Here is a 27,951-nt window from a genome sequence, read left to right as displayed (position 1 = left end):
GTCCTTTACAGAAAACCAGCCAGATGTTAGTGTGGGAGAGAGTGGGGAAGAAAGGGGTCTCTGAAGAGGTGAAGAGCTGTGGGTTGTGGTTAGAGAAGTGAGAATCTTCTATTGTTCAAAGCCAGTCTTAACAAAAGCCCTAGGATAGAGGTATGTATATATATGAATAGAGGAGAGAGAATGAAGGGAAATGAATAGGTGTTTCTAGGACTGTGATATGAATTGTTTCCTTTTAAAAGGGCAAATCTCACTAGAAGAAAACAAAATTAACCTGAATAGAATTTCTTAACCAGTGAGGTTTGCAACACAGAGGCATTCACCAAATGAAAGGGAAGAGCAGTGAGTAATGTCTGCCCTGGTATGATTCCTTCAAAATTAAAAGCCCCTTTGTCCCAGGTTTCTTCTTAACACCTCTCTACCTTTAGTTCTTAGAGAAGAATGAGACAGGAAAACTTGAGCAGCTTTTACATGCCCAGTTTCTAATGTTATATTTTGGCATTTGGGATGAGTTTAGTGAGCCTATCCTCTGCTCCCCTGCCATGATAATCACTCAGGATTCCAAGGGCATTACTCCTTCAAGGAATATATTTTCTATCACTTATATTAAGTATATTGTTCAATGAAATTAGTTTTTTTACTAATTATTGAAATTAATTAGTAATTACTAATTACTTTTTTACTTTGGTAAACATTATAATACCATATTAGGATTTTTCAAATAATAAAATACTATGGGAGTAGTAGATTATTTTGCAGTATAACAGAAGATAATATTTTTCTTTGATCTTTTCAGTTCTTTCTGGGGAAGAAGGCAGCTAACATTTTGTTTTTTAAAAATAAAAAATTTTCCCTCAAAAGTATTAATACCTAAGAAACAATAAGATTATTTTAATTCCCTTTATAATAGCAACTTCTCTGAGAATCCATAAGCTTTATGTACCCAGCTTTGTGTAGTAACTTTCTGTATGAATTTAGTAAAATTTATTATGCTAGGAGTATTCTATAGTGATAGGTCATGCAACTTATCAGATTTTTCATTACAGAATATTCTAAACATTTTTTTAAACATTCTCAGTTTGTTTCAAGTTATGATAATATTTTAAGATAGAGGGTTTTTTTTTTTTTTTTAAAGATTTTATTTATTTATTTATTTATTTGACAGACAGAGACCACAAGTAGGCAGAGAGGCAGGCAGAGAGAGGAAGGGAAGCAAGCTCCCTGCTGAACAGAGAGCCCAATGCGGGGCTCGATCCCAGGACCCTGGGATCATGACCTGAGCCGAAGGCAGAGTCTTTAACCCACTGAGCCACCCAGGCGCCCCTCAAGTTATGATAATGTTTAAGTTTTTTATATGTACTTCACATTTTAAAGCACTTAGTGTTTGTGAGTTGATTTTATTATAATCCTCGGATAGAAAAATGACTACTATGTTTTATAATTGTCAAACTTAGAAGGTTAATAAGTAAAGTAAGTAACAGCTGGAATTTGAACCCATGTCTTCTGGCTTCAAGTTCAGTGTTCTTTCCATTCTTTTGTATTGCCTTCTAAACTATAAATTATTTATGTGATTAAGGAAACTGAACTGTTTAAAGCCTGCTATTTATCAGGACCTGTGCCAGGCAGTGTGCATTGGTCATCTCAGAACAATCCTATGAGATAGTTATTATCCATATTTCATACGTATGGGAATTGAGTGTTAGAGAAGATAAAATACATGGCTAAAGCCCTGGAATTGAAACCAAACTCTATAAATTCAAAACTATACCCTGTATCTGTATGGAACGAAAAAAAGAAAGCCAAAATCTTTCTGTTTCTGAAAGCAGAGAATCTGCATTCCTTCACTAAACTGAGACCATGGGATATGTTTTCTGTGTTCCATTGTACCATGGAGACATAGTTTCTAAAGGCATGTCACTTGATGTAGCTCAGGGTGACAAACATTTCTCATTCTTTGGGTAGGCAATGGGAGTGCATAATATAAATGTTTTAACTATTTCTGAAGTAATCAGAAGGAAACCACACACAGATTTTTCTGTCATCTACTAGTAAACCCATCTTCTGGTTTTTTTCCCTTTTTTTTTTCAGCCTAAAGTAAACAGCCAAAAATACTATTTTTATTCGTATCTTGCTATTTGTTAAACTTCCCCTAAAAATTTCAAATTAACCCACCTAATAATGTTAGATTGGGATTTCCAAACTCAGTACATTTATACTCAATACTTTACATATCCTATAACTTACTTACCATGTATATTGTTTATTGCCTCTTTATCTTTCCACCACAGACACATACACAGAAATATAAGCTTCATGAAGGTGGAGAATTTAGTCTTTGACTCACTGAGTATTCTAGTGCCTAGAATATCATCTGGCATGTAGTAGATATTCAGTAAATTTAAGTGATCTGTACATTCAACATGGTTCTCAAACTCACAGCCCTGAGATCAAGAGTCACGCTCTACGAGCTGAGCCAACCAAGGTGCCCCACTCAGTAAATTTGGGTGTTGTTGTTGTTGTTTTTTAAGATTTTATTTTTTTGGAAGAGAGAGAGAGCAAGTGTGAGCTAGGGAAGGGGAAGAGGGAGAAGGGAAGAGAGAATCTCAAGCAGACTTTGTGCTGAGTGCAGGGCCCCACACAGTGCTTGATCCCACAATCCTGAGATCATGATCCGAGCCAAAACTGAGAGTTAGATGCTCAACTGACTGAGCCACCCAGGCACCCTGTCTCATCCAGTAAATTTTTAATAAATGAATTTAAGATTTTTTGTTCCATCGAAGGACTTTCTTTTATAGATAGTTTCTTCTTTGTTAATTCTGGCACTGTTAGTTCTCTGCACCCATATCTTTTTTTCCCCCGCCCCTACTCAACCCTTTCCTCTGCACATGTGGTTAAGTGGGCTGTTTGGTGATCGGTGTTTTTGTTTTTTTGGTAGAATCCCCACTCAGACCTCTAGCCTGAATGAGATGAGACATAAGTTCTTAAATATCTGGCACATTTATGTCTTGCCCAGCGAGACATAAATGTGAATTTTCAAGCTGTTACATATAAAAAGAAAGTCTTGTTTTGTTTTCAGGCAATGGAATTATGCAATTATCTGGGCATTGGCTTATTTTCAATGTTAGGAAATGATGGTAGGGAAAACTCATGATGGTGAAATCACTGAGAGGCAAAACTCTTAGCTCTAATTCTTAGTGAAAGATTTATAGCTCCAATAACTGGCTTTTATGGAAACTAGAAGGACCCCCATATAGTAATGCTTTTTCTCCCTAAATGATCTGTAATAATTGTCTTGTTAGTTTCATAATCTTTATATACCATTTATATAACACTGTTATGAAATCATCATCCATCTTGTAGCTCTTTTTGACATGTGCTTGCTTTTTTCATGAGATAGTATCTTTTTAAAATCAATAGATACAAAAATAGGAACACCTGGGTGAATTAATTGACTCTTGGCTCAGGTCATAATCTCAGGGTTGTGGGATTGAGCCCCAGTTCAGGCTCCACACTCAGCACAGAATCTGCTTGTCCTGCTTCTACTGCTCTCCCAGCTCTCTCTCTAAAATAAATAAATAAAACTAAATAAAATAAATAAATAAACAAACACCAAAAACGACTGAACTTTTCTTTTTGGTCTTACTTCCTTACATAGATCCAGCTATGCGGCTGCCAATGTCTCTGTTAACGCTAGGACATTTCTTAAGAAAATGTCATTGCCTTATTAGTCTAATATCTGAAATAATATGTTTTAGTCTAATTTAGCTACTTTTCTGAGATTCATAATGAGTAGATAAAAAGAAGTCTATCATTTATTTCTCTTCCCTCCCTTTTGGTTGCATAGGCTCAAGTTATTATTTGACAAACAATAATAAAAATGTCAGCGGGCATCATCAGGAATTTGGAGAGAATCTAGAATTACTCATATTTGATAAGAGAGTTATTATCAGTCCTTTAGAGCTAAACTTTAATATCACCTTGAATCTCTAATTAATCGTACTTATATGACATTTCCTTTCTCTGAACTCGTAGAATACATTTTTACTACTAATGTCATGTATAGTTCATTTTTTTAAAAGGTTTTATTTATTTATTTGACAGAGATCACAAGTAGGCAGAGAGGCAGGCAGAGAGAGAGGAAGGGAAGCAGGCTCCCTGCTGAGCAGAGAGCCCGATGCAGGGCTCGATCCCAGGACCCTGGGATCATGACCTGAGCTGAAGGCAGAGGCTTTAACCCACTGAGCCACCCAGGCACCCCTCATTTTTTTTTAAGAAACCTATTGGGGCACCTGGGTGGCTCAGTGGGTTAAGCCTCTGCGTTCGACTCGGGTCATGATCCCAAGGTCCTGGGATGGAGCCCCACATTGGGCTCCCTGCTCAGTGAGGAACCTGCTTCTCCTTCTCCCTCTGCCTGCTGCTCCCCTTGCTTGTGAGCGCTCTCTCTCTCTCTGTCAAATATATAAATAAAATATTTTTTAAAAAAAGAAAAGAGAGGCACGTGGGTGGCTCAGTAGGTTAAAGCCTCTGCCTTCAGCTCAGGTCATGATCTCAGGGTCCTGGGATCGAGCCCTGCATTGGGCTCTCTGCTCAGCAGGGAGCCTGCTTCCCTTCCTCTCTCTCTCTGCCTGCCTCTCTGCCTACTTGTGATCTCTGTCAAATAAATAAAATCTTTAAAAAAAAAAAAAAGAAAAAGAAAGGAAAAGATTTATAAATTTCTTCAGGGCACAGGGTGGCTGGGTGGCTCTGTCAGTTAAGCAGCTGCTTTTGTCTTGGATCATGATCTTGAGCCCTGTGTCAGGCTCCCTGCTCAGCCGGGAGTCTGCTTGTCCTTCTCCCTCTGCCCCTCATCCGAATCATGGTCTCTTTCTCTCTCACTCTGCTTTCTCTCAAGTAAATAAATAAAATCTTTTTTAAATTAATTAATTAATTCTTAATCATTCTTAATTAATTAATTAATTAAATGATTCTTAATTAATTAATTAATTCAGGGCTGAGTGCCTGAGTGGCTCAGTCATTTGAGTATCTGCTTTGGCTCTGGTCATGGTCTCAGGATCTTGGGATTGGGTCCTGCAGAGGGCTGCCTGCTCAGGGCAGGAAGTCTGTTTCTCCCTCTCCCTGTGCCCACTCCTGTTCTCTCTCTCTCTCTCTCTCTCTCTCAAATAAGTAAAATCTTTAAAAAAAAAAAAAAAAATTCTTCAGGACATTGAAGAAGTGTCCTTTGCATTTCATGTTCCCTGAAAATCCGTAAGAATGCCGTATATTATTTTGAACAGTTTCAACTAACTGAGTTGAAGATATTTGCTACCTTTTAGCACTAAAGGCATTTTTATTTAAAAGGTAAGGTATCAACATCTTTAATTAATGGAGACTACCTCAGTAACACCAAACTGAAAATGATCCAGGTCTGATAAAGATTCTCAATAACCTGTTGATGTTTTTGCTTGTACAATTAAGTCTAAAAGTCCAAGATCACCCAGGATCTAAGAATGCAACTTTAATGTCAACTTCAACAAACTTTCTATAAAGGGTGTACAGGCTTTTCAGGATCCTCTGGATTAGATTTAGTCCAGACCCATGTCCTTAGGCTGATCAGCTTTAATTTCAGTAGTGGGGGCTATATAGGAACCCATGACTTCAGTTTGTATGCTCCATTCTGAGATACACATAACATGTGGAATGTTCACTCAGCCTTGGGTTTCATGACTCACATTTTTCCCTCAGACATGGTCGCGTATCCTGTAAGCCTAGAGCTGTGCTTAAGGAAAAACATCTTTAAAATACAAAGGAGGTAGCATTTGTTAGGCAAGTGATGTTTTCAGTATTTTTTTTTAAAGAACTTTAAAAAATTGTAATTGGGGCAGGAGCTCGCCTCTTTAAACTCTTACCAGAATTATGAATTTATATTGAAGGTTTTTTTTTTCTGATAGCAGAAATACTTATTTTAACTGGTATTTTCTCTACAGAAAATCTTCGTTATAATAACATTCAGCAAACACATAGTGGAGCAGATGGTGGCTTTCATTGGGTGAGTAATTCTTTGTGGATTAATATTAATGTAATCACTGTTCAAATAGAAAAAAAGTATAAAATATTTTATTGGGACAGACTTTTTCTAATACCTTTTTATTTTTTGAGAAGGAAATATCTTTTGCCCTGTTATTAAATTGAAGACTTTCTTACCCTACAGCTGGGAAAGGTGAAGTTCAGATAATCCTTATTTAATTTTAGATTTTTAATTAAATTTTAATTTTAAAGTCATATAATTCTTGATTTAAAAAAAGCTTTGGGGGGTGCCTGGGTGGCTCAGTGAATTAAAGCCTCTGCCTTCGGCTCAGGTCATGATCTCAGGGTCCTGGGATTGGGCTCTCTGCTCAGCAGCGAGCCTGCTTCCTCCTCTCTCCCTCTCTGCCTGCCTCTCTGCCTGCTTGTGATCTCTGTTTGTCAAATAAATAAATAAAATCTTTAAAAAAAATAAAAAATAAAAAATATTTTAAAAGCTTTGGAGTTTGAGACTGTTGATCCACCAAAGAAATAACTTCTCTTTATATAAAAGACATCTGTGTATTATTATAGTTTAATGGTGCTTAGTACAATGTTGTGATTTTTAGCTAAAACTTGGTTGTCAGATGCACAGTTGCACTTAATTTAAATACAAATCTTACATAAAATATTAATATTTCATTAAAGAAGTCATGATAAGATGGTATATAATATTACAAAATTTATCAGTTATGAACCTGTTACTTCACTAGAGAAAAATCAGGCCATTTTAAGAGGCTAGACTTTCCATAGCTTTTATTTTTGTGTTTATAGAAGTAAGATCAGTTTTAACTTATGCTTCAAATGGTAATGTCACAAATTTGTGGAGTGGACTTTGATAAAATAGTAAAGAAAGACTCTGTTGGGTTGTTTTTTTTTTAAAGATTTTATTTATTTATTTGACAGAGATCACAAGTAGGCAGAGAGGCAGGCAGAGGTTGGTGGGGAAGCAGGCTCCCTGCTGAGCAGATAGCCCGATGCGGAACTTGATTCCAGGACCCCCGAGACCACAACCCAAACCAAAGGCAGAGCCCCAACCCACTGAGCCACCCAGGAGCCCCTCTTTGTCGGGTTAATCAAGTTAATTACCTACTAGAATGGGAATACTGTCAGATAATGAAACTTTTTTATGCATTTTTGTTTTTTATTCAGTGTTTACAGGTGAGAGCCTTTCTTTTCATTTAATAATTTAACTGCCCAAGGGTGCCTGACTGCCTCAGGCTGTAGAGCATGTGACTCTTGATGTTAGGGTTGTGAGTTCGAGCCGCACGTTAGGTATAGGGATTACTTAAAACTAAAAAAATTAAAAATTAAAAAAGCTTCATTGCCTGATGGTAGAAGGTACCCCTTGTGTACCTTCTTAAAAGCCATTTATAAAACAAAACGCTTAGAAGAATTTTTGCTGTTTTAAAAATATTGCCATTTGGAGGTGAGTTCATGAGTATTAGTCTTATTATTATTATTTTTTAAGATTTAGTGTATTTATTTGAGAGAGAGAGCATGAGGGAAAGAGCACAAGCAGGGGGAGCAGCAGAGGGAGAGGGAGAAGCAGACTTTCCACCAAGCAGGGAGCCTATGTGGGGCTCTATTTCAGAACCCTGAGATCGAGTCACATGTTCTACAGGTTGAGCCACCCAGGTTCCCCTAATTTTATTATTCCTTAAATCATACATTATATATTTATACTCTTTTGTATATGTTTTATAATAAAATAGTATTTAATATTTTCTATTATGGTTTTAATGTAATAATTGAGGAAAAACGTGTTCTTGAGAATATACTCAGTGGGGCCAATTATTGGTTTTATTACCTCCTAAGCTTCTGATTATAAATGTGGATTATAGCTTGTCCATTAGAATTTAATTATTCCAGTTTTTTGTTCTCTGGATCCTTACAAATAAATTGGTTTACAAGTCAACATACATCACATTTAGAAAGAAATATTCTTGTTCCTTATTTTGTAAACACAAAAGAAGACATTTCATCTGTTTTTAGAGTTATTATTCCATCTCTAGAATTCCAAAGGACCTGGAGCTGACCACTGTACAAACCTACAAGTTACAACGGTGACTGTGGATGTAACACTGTACCTTCTCTTCTCCTATTCCTATGCTGAACATTTATAAAAGGAGGTTTTTCAGGGTGCCTGGTGACTCAGTCAGTTGGGCATCTCACTCTTGGTTTCAGTTCAGATCGTGATCTCCTGGGTCATGCAGTGGATCCTCTCAGTGGACTCCATGCTCAGCGGGGAGTCTGCTTGAAGATTCTCTCCATCTGCGCCTTCCCCCCCAATTGCATGCATGCTTGCATGCAGGCATTCTCTCTCTCTCTCTCTCTCTCTCTCTCTCTTTGTAAAATAAAGTAATTAATCTTAGAAAAGGGGAGGGGTACGTTTTTCAGCAATTTATACATATTCACCACTACTACCTTCTGTGTCACCATCCTTTGGAATTTCTAAAAAGTTAAATTAGGCAACTACCTATCTTATCTACTCACATCAAGTTACGTTCCTTTCCCATCTGTTCTCCATACTGCAGTTAGCAACCTTTAAAAGTATTAATGTGAGCATGTCATCACCACTGTCCTTACCCCCCAGCTCCTCATCTTCTTGAAACCCTTAAATTGTTTTTTCCTTCTTAGATAAAGCTAAAACTCCTGAACATGGTCTAGAGAGCCTTGCATGATGTATCCCCTATAATTTCCCTTTCTTGAGTCTCCCGTCAGTGGTCTTTACTTGCTTGTGGTTTTTCCTTTGCTTAGTTCAGGGTTTCTTTTCTTTCTCTTCCTTCCTTCCTTTCTTTCTTTCTTTCTCTCTTTCTTTCTTTTAAAGACTTTATTTATTTGAAAGAGAGCACGAGCAGGGGGAGGGGTAGAGGGAGAAGAAGAAGCAGTCTCCCTGCTGAGCAGGGAGCCCTATGCCAGCTCAATCCCAGGACCCTGAGATTATGACCTGAGCCAAAGGCAGATGCTTAACCAACTGAGCCACTCAATCACTCCAGTTCAGGGTTTCTTAACCTTTGTACTTTTGACATTTTAGGCCAACTAATTCTTTGTTATGGGGACTGTCCTGTGGATTGTAAGATATTTAATTGCAACCTGTCCTCTTACTCACTAGATACTAGTAATATCTCCCAGCCATGATAATCAGAAATGTCTGCAGCCATTACCAAATGTCCTAATGCACATATATGTTCACTACCACCACCGACCTCACTGAGAACCATTGACCTAAATAATGTCATTCATTCATTCATTCAAAGTAGGTTCCATGCCCAGCACGGAGCCCAATGCAGGGCTTGAACTCACGACCCTGAAATCAAGGGTCGTGAGTTCAAGCCCTGAGCTGAGATTAAGAGTTGGACACTCAACCAACTGAGCCACCCAGGCGACCCTAGATAACATTATTTAGATTTCAACTATTACATTAACAAAATGCCTTCCCTGACTAAATCAGGTATCCTCTTTTCCCTAGAAAATAGGGACGTTTGTTCACAACAGCATGTACTGCATGCACTGACAGTTGTGTTTTACATTTATATTTGAGGGTATATGATTATTATCTTTCTACTAACTACTTTCACTAACCTGTTAGCTTCTTTCTGGCCAAGGCCATGCCTAGTTTTGTTCACTGTTGTCTCTGTACCACCTGGCATCTTGATTGACATCCAACAGGTGCTTGATAAGTATCTAGTGAATATAATGAACACATGATGTCCAAATAAAGCTCTGGCTAATAAAAATTAGCATATCATTTCATAGCCCAGTATCTTCTGTTTCCCCAGCCTTTGGAGTTTCTGAAAAGTTATATTATTTATCTATAGTAGATAGAAATAAAAGAGTTTTTATAATCTCAGGCCAACATTTTAAGGTCAGAATTTCTTAACAGTTTTCAAAAACAGTAGTTTCTTCCCTTTGTTATCTCATCTAGCATACCCTTTCAAAAAAATCCAGTGATTCATTCTTTTTTTTTTTTTTTAAGATTTTATTTTTAAGTAATCTCTATACCCAACATGGGACTTAAACTCATAACCCCAAGATCAAGAGTTGTATGCTCCCCCAACTAAACTGGCCAGGTGCCCCAGTGATTCTTCCTTCTTTTTTTTAAGATTTTATTTTTTGAGAGAGAGAGAGAGCATGCGTGAGAGTAGGGGCAGAGGGAGAAGCAGACTCCCCACTGAGTAGGGAGCCAGATGTGGGGCTCACTCCCAGGATCCTGGGATCATGACCTGGGCCAAAGGCAGACACTCAACCAACTGAGCCTACCCAGGGGCCCCTGATTCTTCCTTCTTAAAGATGGTTTTGCATAAAGTCATTCTGAGATATTCAAGACCTGCTAGAATCTAATTTTTATTGAATTAAATGGGTGGTATCTTATTTTTTAAATTGTTTTCAGGAGATAGATACTGGAATGTCCTGATATCCTCATCTTTTCCCCAGTGCTATCTACAGGGATTACCTCATCAATTTCTTTTCTAGACAGTGTATTAAACAGTATAAATAATCACATTTAGCAGATGATAATAATTCTTTATTACCAGACACCAATGGGTATATTTTTCATATTTGTCAGGAATAACATTATCTTTTAATCATATTCTCCAGTTGAGCTTGACATGATTTGTTTTCCTGTATTTTGAAGTAGGAAATGCTTTTAAATACAAGTGTTCAGGGGTGCCTGGGTGGCTCAGTGGGTTAAGCCTCTGCCTTTGGCTCAGGTCATGATCCCAGGGTCCTGCGATCAAGCCCCGCATTGGGCTCTCTGCTCCACAGGGAGCCTGCTTCTCCTCCCCACCCGCCCCCACCACCTGCCTCTCTGCCTACTTGTGATCTCTGTCAAATAAATAGATAAAATCTTAAAAAATAAATAAATAAATACAAATGTTCAAATGATAATTAATAAATAGACTCACTAAGCCTAGACTGAAAATTAAGTTAAACAAGGAGAATGAATTTTTAGTAGACATAAACTTATTTTTACATACCATAATAGTTTAGCAATCTATTTCAGAAAAGAGAAGAATAGTTAAATTGATTCCCTAGACCCATTGTTGAGTTGAACTGAAAATAGTGCCTGTAGTTTGCTATAATAACATTATCCTTTGATTGTTGTCTCATTACACTATTAAACTGTAAATGGTTTAGCAGTTGATCAAACTAGTAAAGTTTGGAATACAGCCTTTTGAAGGATATTAAAAACTATATACCCACAATTAAGGGAGTGGTGAATTGCCATTGTAGTGAAAAAATCAAAAGACAAGACCAAAAAGTCAGCAACAATTGAAATTTAAAATGATGAGATACTAAAAAAGGAAGAATGAAAAATGAACCCCAAGGTAAAAGAGAGCTAGGGAGTAGAATATGAAAAGAGAGTACAGCCTTTGAACAAAAGAAATTGAGATTTGAGTATGAACTCTGCCCCAGACCAGTTATTTAATTTCTCTCTGCATCCACTTCTGTTTGCTCTTTTTTCTTTTCTTTTTTTTTTTAAGATTTTATTTATTTGACACAGAGAGAGATAGTGAGAGAGGGAACACAAGCAGGGGAGTTGGAGAGGGAGAAGCAGCTTTCCCCTGAGCAGGGAGCTGGATGCTGGGCTATATCCGAGGACCCTGGGATCATGACCTGAGCCAAAGGCAGACACTTAACTGACTGAGCCACCCAGGTGTCCGTATTTGCTCTTTTTTCAAACAATACGTTTCTTTTCTTTCTTTCTCTCTCTTTTTTTTAAGATACATTTATTTATTTAATGAGAGAGAGCAAGCAGAGGGGAGGGAGGGGAGCACCAGAGGGAGCGGGAGAGAGAGTATCCCCAGCAGACTCCTGTTTTGATAACTTAGTTTTTTTTTTTTTTTTTTTTAAGATTTTTTATTTGACAGACAGAGATCACAAGTAGGCAGAGAGGCAGGCAGAGAGAGAGGAGGAAGCAGGCTCCCCGCTGAGCAGAGACCCTGACGTGGGGCTGGATCCCAGGACCCTGGGATCATGACCTGAGCTGGAGGCAGAGGCTTTAACCCACTGAGCCACCCAGGCACCCCGATAACTTAGTATTGATAAGATAATTTTATCTAGGACCAGATTCGGGCAGATTCTCACCATGGGTATGCCGGTGGTCTGCCAGGCCAACTGCCCACCACCATCACACCATCCCTGGTAGTGAGTTAGTGTTAACCATTACATCTCTGGTGCTGTGGTTTAGTATTAATTTTACCGAGGTATGACTGCTATACTGATGACTGACTCTTTTCCAAAGGACTTCTAGTCTTAATGTAAGTAGGGAGTGGCCCTGCTAAATATGATACCCTAAGTATACCCTTGGCCTTTGGTATTTTTAGTACAGAATGTCATTCTATGACAGTCCTAACGTCCCAGAGAGAATATAAGCCCCACCTTCAAAATTTACTGTAATTTTACGAGTAAATTACTAGAAATAGTAATTAGATTTATTTCTTGGATAGTTCTGGAAAGTTCGCTAGTGTCATTAGATTTAGGGAAAGGTATCTCTGTTATCTTTTCCTAAATCAAAGTGTTTGTCTAGTTATATATGGAAATCTGAACAGGTATAATGAATCAGTTTTATATTCCGAGAGATGTTAGAATACAGATAATAGCCTTGAGAAAAAGCCTTTTGGTTTATGGTATGTTTGGCAGGGAACAGCGAAAAGATTCTGAAAAAAAGATTAGGCGTGTAATAGAGTTTTTCACTATTTGGTGTCTTAGGTTGAAATAAGTCAAGGGGACAGAACCAAAGAAAGAGAGAACTTCAGAGCCTCAAAGGCATTATATTTGTTTCAGTCTTTTTTTTTAATAAGATTTTAAATTAATTTTTATTTAATTTTAGACTTTCTCCAATGAGAGAGACCTGGACATATTTCTTAAAGAGCATGACCAAGTCTAACATTAAAATCATGATTAAAATGACATGTTCCAGTATTCTCACCAAATAGAGGATAAGAATTCCCAGAAAATAACATTAAGCTTTTGACTCGTAACAAACCATATGCAGAACATTGGCTCATTGTCAGGTTGCCAGGGTCTTATTGGAAGACAAAGTCCCTAGTTTTACCACACAGGAAAGTAACTCAATCATTGAACTTAGGGGTGGGGGTTGGCTGGAGCAGGGACTTTTTACCAGATACAGAATGTTCCATGCTCTTTGCTGTCTCCTATTTCTGAGTTAACTTGATGTTTGACCTCAGAGTCCGACTTGCCTGTGGCAAGAGAGATCATTTTAACCAGTGAGTAATTAAGTTCTTGAATCTTAACAATGTTTCTTGTTCCTTACTTTGTAATAAGTGGTTGGAATGAGCTATGTCAGTCTGGACTTTTTCTTCTACAGAAAGAAAATCTATTCTTTCTTTCTTTCTTTCTTTCTTTTTTTAAAGATTTTATTTATTTATTTGACAGACAGAGATCACCAGTAGGCGGAGAGGTAGGCAGAAAGAGGGGGGGAAGCAGGCTCCCCGCTGAGCAGAGAGCCCGATGCGGGGCCCGATCCCAGGACCCTGGGATCACAACCCGAGCCGAAGGCAGAGGCTTTAACCCACTGAGCCATCCAGGCGCCCCAAATCTGTTCTTTAATTTTAAAATATAAAATGGTTAACACAGTTTATTCTCTTTAACTTTGATCACTATAAAATAATCAGAAAAGGTAATGGAGGTGTAGAATTCAAATACTTGTATTAACTGAAAAAGGATATATTAAGTTGTTTTTTTTTTTAAATTATTTATTCACTTGATAGACAGAGATCATGAGTAGGCAGAGAGGCAGGCAGAGAGAGAGAGAGGAGGAAGCAGGCTCCCCGCAGAGCAGAGAGCCCAATGTGGGGCTCGATCCCAGGACCCCGAGATCACCACCCGAGCCGAAGGCAGAGGCTTAACCCACTGAGCCACCCAGGTGCCCCAAGGATATATTAAGTTTTAACACTGCAACTGCAGAGACTCAGTTGTATACAGACTTTAACACAATCTTCTGCAATTCAGGTGGAAAACTCCTTCCTTTTCATGTCCTTTTCCTGTAATTTGTTATCTTCTCTTTTGACACTTACCTATTCTATATTTTTGTTATAGATATTGGGAAGCAACATAGCTAAAGGATAAAGCAGGAACTCTGGAGTTAGACTGCATGAGAAATTGTCATTGTATTAGGAAGTTACTATTGACCATAATTAGAACATTTCTGTAGAATGATGAAAACTGAAACTGAATTATATTGTATTACATAGAATTGTTGGTTAAAGGAAAAGGCAGGTCAGGGTCATGCCTGACACATTGTACGTGTTCTATAAATATTTGTCGATTCATGAATTCATTCATTATTAGGAGAGACCTCTGAGTATTTTTAGGCTGAGGGAAAGACTAGTAAAGAACTAGAGATGGAAAATAGAAATGAAAAAAGGGAAGGATGTGGGTTGGAAATTAGCATTTAGTAAGAACCTACGGTGCCAGATGCTTTACATATATTTTTATTGAATATGTATAACAAAACCTATAAAGTACTATCACTGTATAGATGAGGAAACTGAAACACACAGAAGTTAAATTCATATAAATGCAAGAGTTGGAGATAGGATCCAAGAAATAAGATCAAAAGCCTAAGTGGATTATTTCCTTAACTACTTCTTCCTTCAAAACTAGAGTAAAGATTCCAAGATCTTTTGAAGTAGAAAAGAGGAACTGAGTCAGTGCTATAGAAAGCAGTGAGATAATCTACTTGAAGTTGTAGATTTGGACAAGAGCACTGGTGTCAAATGGCTGCTGTGTGAATTTGATAAGGAGTCAGCAGAAATTCTCTCTGTCCACTCCGTGTTCACAAGTGTATTCACTTTGTGCAGCTGTAACTAGTTACTGCAGGTGTTACTTTGAGGGAGGAACCTACTGGCCTTTGTACTGTAGGTTTAAATGCATTTTTTTCTCATCACCCGTCTAGATTAAGTTCATTAGGACAGAGATCCTGACTTTTTTCTTAGTTATCTACTACATCTAGTGATTTTCTGCCTAATATTGGAATAGTTATATTGTTCTGAGATGAGATTGAATTCCAGTCAGTAATGTCATTTTTTTTAGTCCACTGACCATCATGCCACTTTGAATAACTAAAGGTCAGTAAGTTTTTATACCATTTTACCTTCAATTTATAATTCTACAAACTCTTCTTTATTATTGACGTTGGGACTGTGGTTCCCTATTGCTGATTTCATCCTTAGAACTCAGTGGTCTTCAAGCCAGCCACAGATTTGTCACTGTACAAAGCTGCTGCCAGTTTGCCATTTTCTAGAACTGAAATCAGTTGATTTTTTTACAGGGTTTTGTTTTGGCAGCCAATCACTTTTACTTGGTGCTTATAGACCACTCCTTTAGCTCTGGCCTCATTCATTGACATAAATGCCTGTTTGGCTCCTGCTGCTCAAGTCTACATTCAGATTTGAGGTTTTGTTTTCAAAAACGTCCCTTAATGATCACATAATTCGAAGAGTAGCTACTAATTATCATAAGGAGGTTTTACCTCCATTCTGCTTCTGATAGAAAACAGTTCTAAATGTTCAAAAGCAAGGGCGATTGCAAATTCTTTTTTTGAAAGACGCCTGTGATGGAAATATGCTGTGAGCCAGTAGCACAATACACCTGATGTTTCTGGATAAAGCAGTGGTCTTCCTTCTGCCCAGCCGCTAAAAACCCGATGGTGTCATGTGTTTATAATACCACTGAGCACACAATGGACTAACTAGAGTACAAAAGAGGTTTTAATCGTTTGAAAGAGACACAGATGTGAACGAAATTCAAGATGTTTTAATTCCAAATCCTGAGGTTGAATCATAACGAATTTTAGACTGTTAACAATTTAGATTGTCAGCCCAAAATTTTATATCTGAAAAAGCCTTAGATTTTTTAGTGTAGTACATAACTTTCATTTTGACTTTATTTTATGTTGGGGTACTCTTCCAAGATCCTAAGATATAAAGGAATTTGGTTTGGGTGGGCTACCACATTTCAGATCCAAAAACAAGTAGAATACATCAGTTAACAATTTTCTCTTGTAATATTAGCTTCAAAGATTCAGATTCTCCATTCGATTACATGGGAAAATTAATAACCCTTTCATTACAGTCATACAGAATTACGGGATCCCATTTTTACTAGGTTAAATATAAGTTGATTTGCAGTTAGCCCCAGTTCATTTACTTGTCATATTCCTGGGTTAATTAGATATCAATTTGTTTCTCTCTTTTTTTCTCTCTCTAATCTCTGAGGACGGGAAGGCTATAAATATTAATGAGTCAGCATAATGGCCTTTGGCTTCTTCAGAAAGATTACATGATAAACTACATTCCCCCTTCCTCCCTTCTCCAGAGCAGTCTACCTTATGAGGAAAGACAGTTTCATTTGGAGGGCCATCTATCATTGTTGAATCAGGCCTGGAGTCTGAGATCCATTCTGAGTCACTATGAATAGAGCTCTAGTATTGGTTGGGCCCCAGGGAAACTGGTGGTTAAATACTGTGAGAATCTTTATCAGACAGGAAATGACAACTCATTAAAATACTAACCGTTAAGCCTGTTTAGATCACTGCGTGGGGTGGGGGGACAACTTAACTCTGTACTGTTTGAAATGTGAGCATTTCTGGAAACAGAAAAAATTATTTATAAGACTGTTATCAAGAAAGGGAATTGCTGGGGCGCCTGGCTGGCTTAGTCAGTAGAGCATGCGACTCTTGATCGTGGAGTCATAAGTTCAAGCCCCATGTAGGGAGTAGAGTTTACTTTAAAAAAAAAAAAAGAAAAAGTTAAAAACAACAAAAAATTAAGAAAGGAAATTGCTACAGACGTGTACCCCTGGGGCTAATAATTTATTATATGTTAATAAAAAATTAAAAATTTAAAAAAAAAAAAGAAAGGAAATTGCTAGTCCGGTCTTCTTACTGAACTTCTACCATGTTTTTATTGCATCCTTTGTATGGAAGACAGTATCAGCATATAAAGGGGGAGTGGGGTGGGTGGGTTTTTTTTTTTTTAATCCCTGAATATATATATCCTACTATTACCCTCACTGTAAAATTCAGTCTCTTCAGCAGAAGAATCTGTTGGCTTGAATCTACAAGAGACCATTTTCCATTTAATAATAGGGCTCTCTACTCTTATCCTTCTGGGCCAAATCTCAGTTGATAGAATTCTCTGGAGTTAGAAGATGAATCTGATTTATTGATTTACATGCAGTGATCCTCACTCAGTCAAAAAAATTCTGAAGACTCTGATACTCATTTGAAATATAGTTGTGTTCCAATTGAGGGCTCAGGGTTTCAGTCTCTTGAGGTTTAGCTATCTGGATTCTAAAAGTCCCTCTTTATAATGACCATTAGAAGTCTGAGGAAAAAAGAGACATCCAGTCTGCTTTATTATCTGTCTATATATCTATTTATTTATTTGACAGAAGGAGAGGGAACACAAGGCAGGGAGAGTGGGAGAGGGAGAAGCAGGCTTCCCGCTGAGAAGGGTGCCCGTTGTGCGATCTCTATCCCAGGACTCCAGGATCATGACCTGAGCCCAAGGCAGATACCCAACAACTGAGCCACCCAGATGCCTCCCCTCCCACAGTCTTTGTAGGAATAGCTTTATTTCTCTCTAGTATCTTACCTAACAGTCCTGCATTGAATTGGTCTGCTAACTATACCTTTTGGGAATAAGGTATAATATTTATACCTCTTGAAGTTTAGCCTCATGGTCTACACCAGTGGTCTCTACCATAGGAATGGGACTAAAACAATAGAACTTTTTTTTTTTTTAGAACTTCTATTTATATTTATTTTCATCTTCGTTGTTTTCTTTTTTGTGTATTTTAGGTATATAACATTATGGTAGCATATATATACACAGTTTATATGACTCTACACATATGGAGGATGTAGTTTACTACCATCAGTCTGACTGGCACTCCCTCGGGCCACATGTCAGAAAATTACATCTCATGGAGTACGGAAATAGGCTAGGGGAACAGTGGGAGTGCCACAATGCAAAAGGGGTTCACAGTGGACCTTTTGCAATATGTTGTGTTTTTTCTGTGCCCCATTAATCAGATTTATAATTCCTAGTTTTAACTAAACTAATCCTCACAAAACACACAAGCGGCTTTAAAAGTTTCCTGTAAAGAAACAGTAGAAGGGGGATAGTGGTAATAGTGCAGTCACAAGAGGCAGTAAAAAAGTTGCAGCATTGACATTTTACCTGTTCCTAGTATATGTCTACAGAAGTCAGCCAACAAATTTAGAAATTATTACTTTTAATCAAGGACAAGTATGTGTAATTTGTCTTGAAATATTCACTAATGATAGCACAAAAGCCATCATACTTAGAAAGACATTTAAAATTAAGAATTTAAAAAATTTTTTAAATTTTATCTTTATTTTATCCTTTTGTACTTGTACATTTTACTATTTACATAAGTAATATATACATATATCAGAAATGTTTACATGGGATGCCTGGGTGACTCCGTTTATAAAGGGTCTGCCTTCAGCTCAGGTAATGATCCCAGGGCCCTGAGCTGTCTGCTCAGTGGGGAAGCCTGCTTCTCCCTCTGCCACCCACCGCCCCACTCGTACTTACGCTCTCTGTCTCTCTCTGGAATAAATACATAAAATCTTTTTAAAAACAAAAAAGTACTGGGCATCATTAATTTACTTCAGTAATCTCTGTCATGCTTCTGAATTATAATGACACTTCGAATTGATTAAACCTTGTATTTTCCTTTCTTTAATATCCCCCTTGACCTGAATTTTAGTCTAAAAATATTTTTGTCCCACTTATAAGCTTTCAGAGGTCTAACTAATCACCCCTGAGAATGTTAGTTAGGATATAATTAATCATCAGAGGGATGTTAAATAAAAAATCAGCCTCAAAGTATACACAACCAGTGAAACAAAGGTAAAACAAACAAACAAACAAACAAAAACTTGTGCCTGTAATTTTTTCTAAGAAAAATAAAGCCTTATTACTTTGTAGCCTTACTGGGAACTGATGTCAGACAGTATGTTTTCAGGAAAGCCAGTGTAACTTACATGATCACATTAATATTAAGATCCTCCAAAAAGTGGTTAAGAAAGGAGCAGAGCCTATATTAATTATAACATTTATTTTATTCATACCCACTTAGTTCCCTTAGGCATTTTAACTGTTTAACCTTTATATAAGGCAGCCCTGTGTAGCTAAGGTTAAGCAACAAGACACATCAGTTGTTTTTAAGTTCATGTTATTTCTGTTATTTAACACTGTGCCCAAGTTTTATGGTGGTACATAGTAACAACAACAACCAAAAAATACACCTGGCTGGAAAAATCCAAACAGAATCCTGAATAGGGAAATTTCAGGTATTCTAATAACAAGTCTTAGTTTGATTACTACCTATGATGGAGAGGAGATTGAAAGTAAATCAAAATGTGTGTTTTTTAGTATCTGTTTATCCAGTTTGTTTGAAAGTTACACAATTTGAAAAGTGTCCCTTGAAAACAAGAATAATAATGACCGATAAATTTTTGGAATGGGTGTGAGCCCAGGAATAACCAACAAAATGAAAATATAAAGCATTGTGAAAAATAATCACACCACCCACTCTCTATGCAATCTCTGCCAATTGTGATGCTTCCTCTGGAAGATTTTCTGGCTTTTGTGGGTACAAAGAATAATGGAGACCTTTATTTATAATGAGTCAGTATGGGGAGAGTTTAAATTATAGATTTCTTATCAGATAAATGGGTTTCAGAAGCAAAGTCACATACGATTTTAAAACTGTAGAAAAATAATGGCTTTAGGGGGCTCCTGGGTGACTCAGTGGGTTGAGCCTCTGCCTTCTCTGCCTTTGGCTCAGGTCATGATCTCAGGGTCCTGGGATGGAGCCCACACTGGCCTCTCTGCTCAGTGGGGGGCCTGCTTCCCCTTCCCCCTCTGCTGCCTGTCTGCCTACTTGTGACCTCTCTATGTCAAATAAATAAATTTTTAAAAAATCTTTAAAAAAAAAGATTGCTTTAAAAAAATAATAACCTTTGTTTGCATATTGGTCAGGGCTCGTGACAGAATTTTACAAAGAAGTTTGTCTTGTTTCTTAACACCTACTAAGATATGTAAGCCTGACAAAATACTGTTCCCATGAAACCACTTTCAAGCTCCGGGTGGGTTTGGACTTATGTGGGTTTTGTTTTTGTGTTTTTTGTTTTTTCCCCCCTCATTTGTCTGCATTTTCTGAGAGGTTTTTTTTTCCCCCTTTCTTAAAATCAGTAACAAAAATTTTAAAATTGCCATTAGAATAATTTGTTGGAAATGTGTTTTTTAATAAGTTCTGTTATCTGGAACACTTTTGTGTATGCCAAGAAAATAAATATCAATTACTATCCACAGCTTTTTCTACCCACCATGTTGAAAGTCTACAGCAAGGAAAAGCAGATGAGATCAATTTTGTTTTTATTTTTTCTGTTTTGGGGTTTCTTTAAGGCTTTCTTGATTAGAGAAAGTGGCTGTTGACAAAGCTAATTTAAACATATTTAAGGCCAGCAGTTGACTGAAAAGTAGTTTTGTGTGTGTTTGTTCTTCTCCAACTTTATTTTCATCTGTACCACAAAACTTTAATACTTTTAGCTTAATCAGCATCTAATGGCAGATGGAGGACGCACTCAACTACAGGTTGAGATGAGTCCTTGGTCATGTGCACAGGATACTCTGAATTTAATGGCTTTCTGGGAATGGCACTGTAGCCATTTACTAAGCCAACTATAAAAAACCACTGGAGAGGAATGCAAGTTATTCTTCCTACCCCCCATATATATACCTTAAATTAATCTTAAATGTCGGAATGGCTCTTCTGTTGACTGCTTGAAAATAACTTGAGGGATGAGGTCATAGTCTGGTTATTATTGTTTGCCTTAAATGCACGTAAAGAATGACAGATGTAATTGCAACTTTTATGTAGTCCATTACTAAAATAGCTTCAGTATTAATTAAGGAATCTCTAATGTAAGTGTGCTTTGTATAAGCTGAGACAACTGTGGCCTAAACCATTGTTTATAGAGAAAAAGCAATGAAAATAAAACTAAAATTTTGATAAATATATAAAGATTAAGAGGACTGATAAATAATTAGTGGTATAATACTTAATACCTATATGTTCATTTTTCCAGATTTATTCAGATCATGTGGCATTTATCATGAGAGTTTTGGTTAATATACTGCAATAAAAGCTTTTAACTTCTCTATTTTCAACTGTTTTCCTCGTCTCTTATTGGAAACTACATAGAGACCTCTCCCACCTACCAAAAACATGTAAGAAGCCTGTAACACTCTAGCACCTTGAAAAATTAATCTCAGCATTAGCCCAAGATAATTGAAAATTGCACATCACTGAATGTAAATGTGTAATGACATATTCTCTGTCAGCTAGCGTGCAGCTCTTAATGGACTTAACAGTGGCAATCATTTAACTTTTAAGATTATTTTGAAGGGAGTCTAGAATGATTGTTGCCAGTCCCTTCCTCATTCCCCTCAACCACAGCAACAAAAAAGAAGAACCTTTCTAACATGTGGGTCTTAGTTCTTCATTTTCTCTTTCAATTATGGCCCAGAATGGAGCCCAAGAATGACTTGAGGGAAACTGTAAGCCATATTTCTGCTCAACTCCAGTTAAAGTTAGAAGTCTGTAGAGAGAACAAGGCACATATATTGGAGTCCAACTCTTGAAGCACATAAAAAAAGAGAATGTTCAAGTCATTTCTTGTACAACCAGCTGTTCAGATTAGCATACAGTCATTTCAGCCTTTATGAATAAAAGGGTTTTCTTAACCTTAAAAAAAAAAAAAGACAATGGCTTGACTATGGCTATCCTTGAGAATTTAAAACAATGACAATAGGGTATTGTTATTAAGAGTGAATATGAATCAATATCTGAAACAAAGTCCTTATAAATCTGCGGTCTTCAAAGCCCATGTTTTTACACATGCATTTTACTAGAATTGTTTTTTTATATTCACGTGGTTTGTTTCAAGTGTAAATGGATGAGCTATTTGCGTTCCCTTATACATTATGTGAGGAAAAGGAAATTTATCCAAGGAAAATTTCTCTTTTAAAGAGGAAGTTTGGGGAAGCCTGGCTGGCTCAGTCAGAGAAGTGTGTGACTCTTGATCTTAGGGTGGTGAGTTGGAACCTTGTGTTGGATGTAGAGATAACTTAAATAAGTAAAGCTTAAAAAAGAAAATAAAGAGAAAGTTTGTCCTGTTCTTACCCCATTGCAGTCAGAATCATTACTGATAAATAGCAACATAGTTCAGACACAGCTCTTCTGGTTTACCCCAGAATGGGTTGTTAGTGTAAAGCCACTTAGAAGTCAGTGAGAGAGAGAGACTGAGGCTGTAGGTTAAGAGACTTTCCCGCCTCCATCTTCCATGGCTGTCATATGGGTCTTATGGTCTGATCAGTGCAGTCTTTGCCTCTGCTATACATGTCTAGTCAGCCTCTTTCCCATATCCTGCAGTAGTTATTAAAGGAGCTTTTTGTACAGTTTCACCCCACACTGATCTCCTTTCTTTCTCCAGTTCCTTTGAAATATATCTTCTGTACCAAAAGAATTTAGTATAGATTTGTAAATTCTTTTGTTCACAAATCCATTTGTATATATGTGGGTGTATGTGCCTGTGTGTTTTGAATCTCTCTCAAGATTTTAAGTTCCTTGTGGGCATGAACTGTTTCTTGCAGTTGCCTTACTGTGTTTTGTTTTCCCTTAGTGCCAACTACAATGTCAGACACAAAATAAGGACTGCATTAAGTATTAGGTGGTTGATAGTTAAGAGGATCAAGGAAAAGTATCAGCCAGGAGTTTATGTATGTGTTAGCTTCTGGTAAATATAGTATTCAAAAAAATTATCTTCCTCTGCCCCTTTGCTTTTTATTAAGAAAGCAGTAACTGGATTGTTCTAGAAAAGAGGAGGTGAAGTTAGTACTTTACAAGGGAGACCATTAGGTGCTCTTGCATATATGTATTGGCATACCTTTTGATGGCTGCAGGAGATTGGGCTCATCTACCTTTTAGCCCTATTATGGCAGATGAGAAAATAAAAGGTACAGAAAATAGAGATGTTTGATTTTCTGAGTTGCCTCAAGTTACCATTTTAAAAAACGCCTGCAAGCATTTCTAAAACGGGATCCTGGTCGCTGGTTACCAAACCGGTTTAACAGTACTGCCCCCACGTACTCTGGGTGAGAGGGAGCTCCGAGTACATAAACTTATCAAAGATCACTATCCCAGTCGTTTCAGAACAAGTTGTTTAGTAATGTACTGTAGTTTCTGTGCAAACCATCTACCATAAGCCACGAAGTGATTCAAGGTTCATAGTTCCTTCTTTGTTCCTTTGTTAATCACTGACTTCTGACTGGTGGGAGGTGCCTCCCAAATTTGCTAATGCATTCTTTTTGGATAAGGATGACGCACAGATTGTCCTAATAAGGACTTAGATTGAGAAAGGACCGCCCCCCTCTGAGAAGATGGGACAAGTCAGAGAGAGGGCGGGCAGTTTCTTTTTCAACTGGGGATGACACAAGCATAAGTCATTTCCTTATTAATCGGTTCAAACCAGTTCTTACAGGAACTGGTGGTGATAAATGTGGGACTTCTCAGAAGTCATTCATTTTATTCTTTGTGCCACACCAGTGTGCAGCATTAGCTTAGCTGGCCTCACTCTGAGGATGAACTCTTCTGCTAGAAGGGGCTCAGCTCCTACTTTCTCCCAGACATGTTGGTGGAAGAGATTTTTCTCTAGGGGGTTGTTAAAGGATGAATTTTACCCACTAAAAAAAGTTCAGAGGCTTTGCCAGCTCTGCTGATTGTTGTATTTTTTTTTTCCTCTTTCTGTCCAATCCCTGCTTTTTGAATCCAGGTGGTAAGTGGATTTTTCTTTAACATTCTTCCTGCTTTTCTCCCCAAATTTATCTTTTTCCTTGGGTTATTGTGCCCTGCTTCCAGTGCTGTCCCCGGCGTAGGTCCATCTTTGCAGAAGCCATTCCAGGAGTACCTGGAGGCCCAGCGGCAGAAGCTTCACCACAAAAGTGAAATGGGCACACCACAGGTGAGACTTGACTCCGTTTTCTTCTCTTCCCCACCCCCGTGGTTTCAGGCTGAAATTACATTCACAGCACTTACTGGCATTTTTAGGCAAATAAAGCTAGGTTTGTTTGTCAGTCTTCCTTAACTGAGGTTGCGGCTCTATTTACTCTCTACTGGGGAATTGTCTTTGTCTAAATCAGAAATGTAACTTATTTTGTATCTATCTTCTCCCAAAAAACAAAGGTAGAGTTAACAGAAAATAATGGATCTGTTATATTGAAGGAGTTGTCGACTGACTGTAATGCTTTTTTAACAAATAATAATTCCCAAGTGGATTAAAGATTTTTAATTTGTAGCATTTTGTAGCATAAGAAGGTATTAGACTAACCGAGGTCACTTGAATATCTCCCTTCATTTTTGCCCTATTTTCAGAGATGGGAAAATAATCTTTTTTTTTTTTAATCAACTCAGTCTCTTCACAGAGCTGAACTTAAAAACTTTAACTTATTAAACTAAGCCTGCCTTTTCTGTAAACAGTTCTGTGGCAAAGGGAAATGACTAGAAGAGGATGAGTAAGCAGTAACCTGAAATGGGAAACTTGAAGGAAGCATACTTGTTGGATTTTTTTTCTTTTTTTTTTTTTTTTAATGTAAATTTGACGCCTAGCATGGAGCCCAGTGCAGGGCTTGATCTCACGACCCTGGGATTAAGACCTGAGCTGAAATCAAGAGGCAGACACTTAACCAACTGAGCCACCCAAGCACCCCAACTGTTGGATTTTTTATTTATTATTATTATTATTATTATTATTTGATGGCCTTAGACTCTGTGTGGCCCTTTGCTGCCCTCAGTTGACCAAATATGACTTCAGGAAGAGCTAACATTTTAAAAGCTGCTCCCAATGCTGGAACAAGAATATGTAACTATCTTGACACTACTCTCTACAAATATCTACATGGCAACTTCAGATAGTAGAATTTAATCACTTTTATCCTTATGTAGTAAAAGATAAGAGGCGACCTCACACTTGGCCCATTCTAAACTATGTGAATCAACATTGACTTTACATCTAACAAAGTGAAATCCTAATAATTGGCTGTAAAAAGGCCTGAATGTAGACTTCAGGATACCTGGAGATGTAAGACTTCTCGTTTTAATTGTTTAGACTTTATAGGTTATAAGCGTCAAGTTCTCATCATTTTTCTTAAATATTATATAGATGATTCCCTTTTTATTACCAAACTAATGAAATGTTTCTTCTGGATTGTTTTGCATTTATTCTTGCAGGGAGAAAACTGGTTATCCTGGCTGTTTGAGAAGTTGGTGGTTGTAATGGTGTGCTACTTCATCCTGTCCATCATTAACTCCATGGCACAAAGTTATGCCAAACGAATGCAGCAGCGGTTGAACTCGGAGGAGAAAACTAAATAAGCAGGAAAAGGTTTTAATGGCAGAAATTAGAATGGATGGGTTCTGCCTTAAATTGGGAGGACTCCAAACCAGGAAGGAAAATTCCCTTTTCCAACCTCTATCAATTTTAATTTTTTTTTTCCCCGAAAGCAGTTTGGTCCATATTTTGCACTGACATACTTTTCCTTTGTGTGTTAAGGTAAGGTATCCACCCTCAATTCAGTCCAGCTTGTATTTTATTAGGGTGGAATGTGATGTTCAGCAGCAAACTTAACAGAAACTGTCCTTTTCTTTGTTACCCTCAAAAGGCCCACGTGGTACAGTTAAAGAATCCCGGACACCAAAAAAAAAGTTCCTAAGTATGTTGAATAGTCAAGCCATTTAGGCTTGTCAGAAATGACTCCTTTGTTTTTCTAAGTCATTAAAATGTATATAAATTATACTAGATTGGATGACAGTCTTGCATGTCTATCATGGTAAAATTTAATATGCTATCCTGCCCACCCCTTCCTCTCCTACCTTTAAAAAAAAGGCCATTTTATGATGCGTTGCACACCCTCTTGGGAAACTGATCTTTAAATTTTGAGACAGTATAAGAAAATTCTGGTTGGTGTCTCACGAATGAGCTGACACCATTTTTTATTCTGTATATTTAGAATGAAGTCATGAACAAACTTTATAAAGACATCTTTGATCATTCCAAAATTGTGTCCGTTTTCTTGAGCGTTTTGATTTTTTTGCTTCATTTTAGCTACTACCACCTACTGGTCAGCCTTGCCGAATCCGCCCACAACCATAATTTCTTAAGCCTTCATGTATTCGCACGTAAGAGCCACAACCAAGGTACTTTTTCGTTAGGCTGGAATTGGGCAGCTCGCTACCCATTGCTGAAAGGGCAGTTTAGGGATTTGAATAGCGAGGGGTTTGTGAAAACAGGAGGAATGAAAGTATACAAATTACCGGGCAGTGAAGAGAGAATAACTTTTGTTTGTTTAAAAAAAAACCCACTTTCTCATATCTGTGTTAATTTTAGCTCAGCATGTACTCTGGTTTTGACAAATTTACTTTTTTATGTAACCTAATTTTCTTGCCTTTCTTCAATAAGTGTTACGTTCTTTTGGGATGTTTCTGGTTGAACTTGGTCACTTTGTTTTGCTTGGGAGGAAAATAAACAGCTTCGCTTTTTTCTTTAGGAAGATTGTTTCTGGCATTATGTTAAGAGTAGAATTGGGTTTAAATTGCAACAGGCCAGAAATGCCTGATTGTTTTATAAAATCCTGCCTGAATGTCTGCTTATTTTTGCCTACCGTCGTGACATCTCCATGGCTGTACCACCTTGTCGGGTAGCTTATCAGACTGATGTTGACTGTTGAATGTCATGGCAACAGCAGTCGATGGGCTGTCTGACATTTTGGTATCTTTCATCTGACCATCCATATCAAATATTCCCATTTAAACATTACCTAGCCTCATGGTTTATGATCAGAAACTGTGATCCTTATGTCTAGTGGCACTTTGAATCTTTTATGCCATGATATTGCAGCAGTATTGAGAAGATTTTATGGAAAATTGGGATGGTCTCCATGACCACAGCTAAATAAAGGACAAACAACCTGTCTTGTGGGTTTTGAAAAGGTTAATAATCTTTTTTTCTGCCCAGGGACCTTCTGGCAAGGTGATTGATCCTTTATTTGAAAAGCAGTACCCAGATACTCTATTTTAGAGAGATTCATGTTAACCAACAAAATTTTTTACACTCATTAGGGTTATCATGAATTGCTAAGTTACCTTCCAGTTGGGTTTCATGTCTTTCACCTGCATTTTATTTGGTGTTTGAAGAAAGGAAAGAGGAAGTCAAATATGAATTGTACTATTTGTACTAAATTTTTAGGATTTATGGTAAATTTGTTTCAGAGTAAGGTATTAGAAAAAGAAAAATGTTTCTTAGACTGATGATCTAAGTAATTAATACATTTGACATAGGATGATGGTTGGTTCACTTTCGAATGAATTTACTTGGAAAACAAAAGAGCAGCTGTCCTCCTTCCCTCCGCTAAGTGTTCAGGTGTGGCATGCTCAGATGGTCCTGCTGGATTCCACTGGGGCAGAATGGCACCCTCTGTTCAGGTGGTTGGTTTGTTCCTTTCTTGTATCCACCAAAGTGGACACAACAACTACATGATCCCAAAGACAAACCTAGTTGATTCCAGGTGATGGAAGACCAGAAAATGTAAGTGGATGGTTTGCTGTTACTGCAAATAAAAAAAAAAAGGCCTGGGAATTCTAATTCAGTCTACTTTGTTTAAGTGTCATTTTGTTCCTTGAATGTCTGTGGTACTGTGTGATATCTCGACTCCGTGACCAGAAGCAGTGCAGTGCAGTATAACGCAACACAGCTGCAGTGTGTGCACTGACACACTGGGGAAACACCCTTCA

General features: G+C 37.5%; 1 protein-coding gene across 3 annotated transcripts in view; it reads left to right on the top strand.

Annotated features, from left to right (window-relative positions):
• VMP1 (vacuole membrane protein 1) overlaps window positions 1-26,711 on the top strand; it is a 134,898-nt gene extending 108,187 nt beyond the window's left edge. For all 3 annotated transcript variants that reach the window (XM_080826039.1, XM_080826040.1, XM_080826038.1), the window contains 3 exons: window positions 5,961-6,022; window positions 24,025-24,127; window positions 25,393-26,711. In XM_080826039.1, coding sequence (XP_080682165.1) covers window positions 5,961-6,022; window positions 24,025-24,127; window positions 25,393-25,536 — 309 coding nt within the window. In that variant the 3' untranslated portion in view covers window positions 25,537-26,711. The remainder of the gene's footprint in view (window positions 1-5,960; window positions 6,023-24,024; window positions 24,128-25,392) is intronic.
• Window positions 26,712-27,951: the final 1,240 nt, after the last annotated feature.

This window comes from Martes martes (genome assembly GCF_963455335.1).
Source record: "Martes martes genome assembly, chromosome: 16".
Classification (NCBI taxonomy): Eukaryota; Metazoa; Chordata; class Mammalia; order Carnivora; family Mustelidae; genus Martes; species Martes martes.
This window is presented reverse-complemented; position numbering and strand designations above follow the sequence as displayed.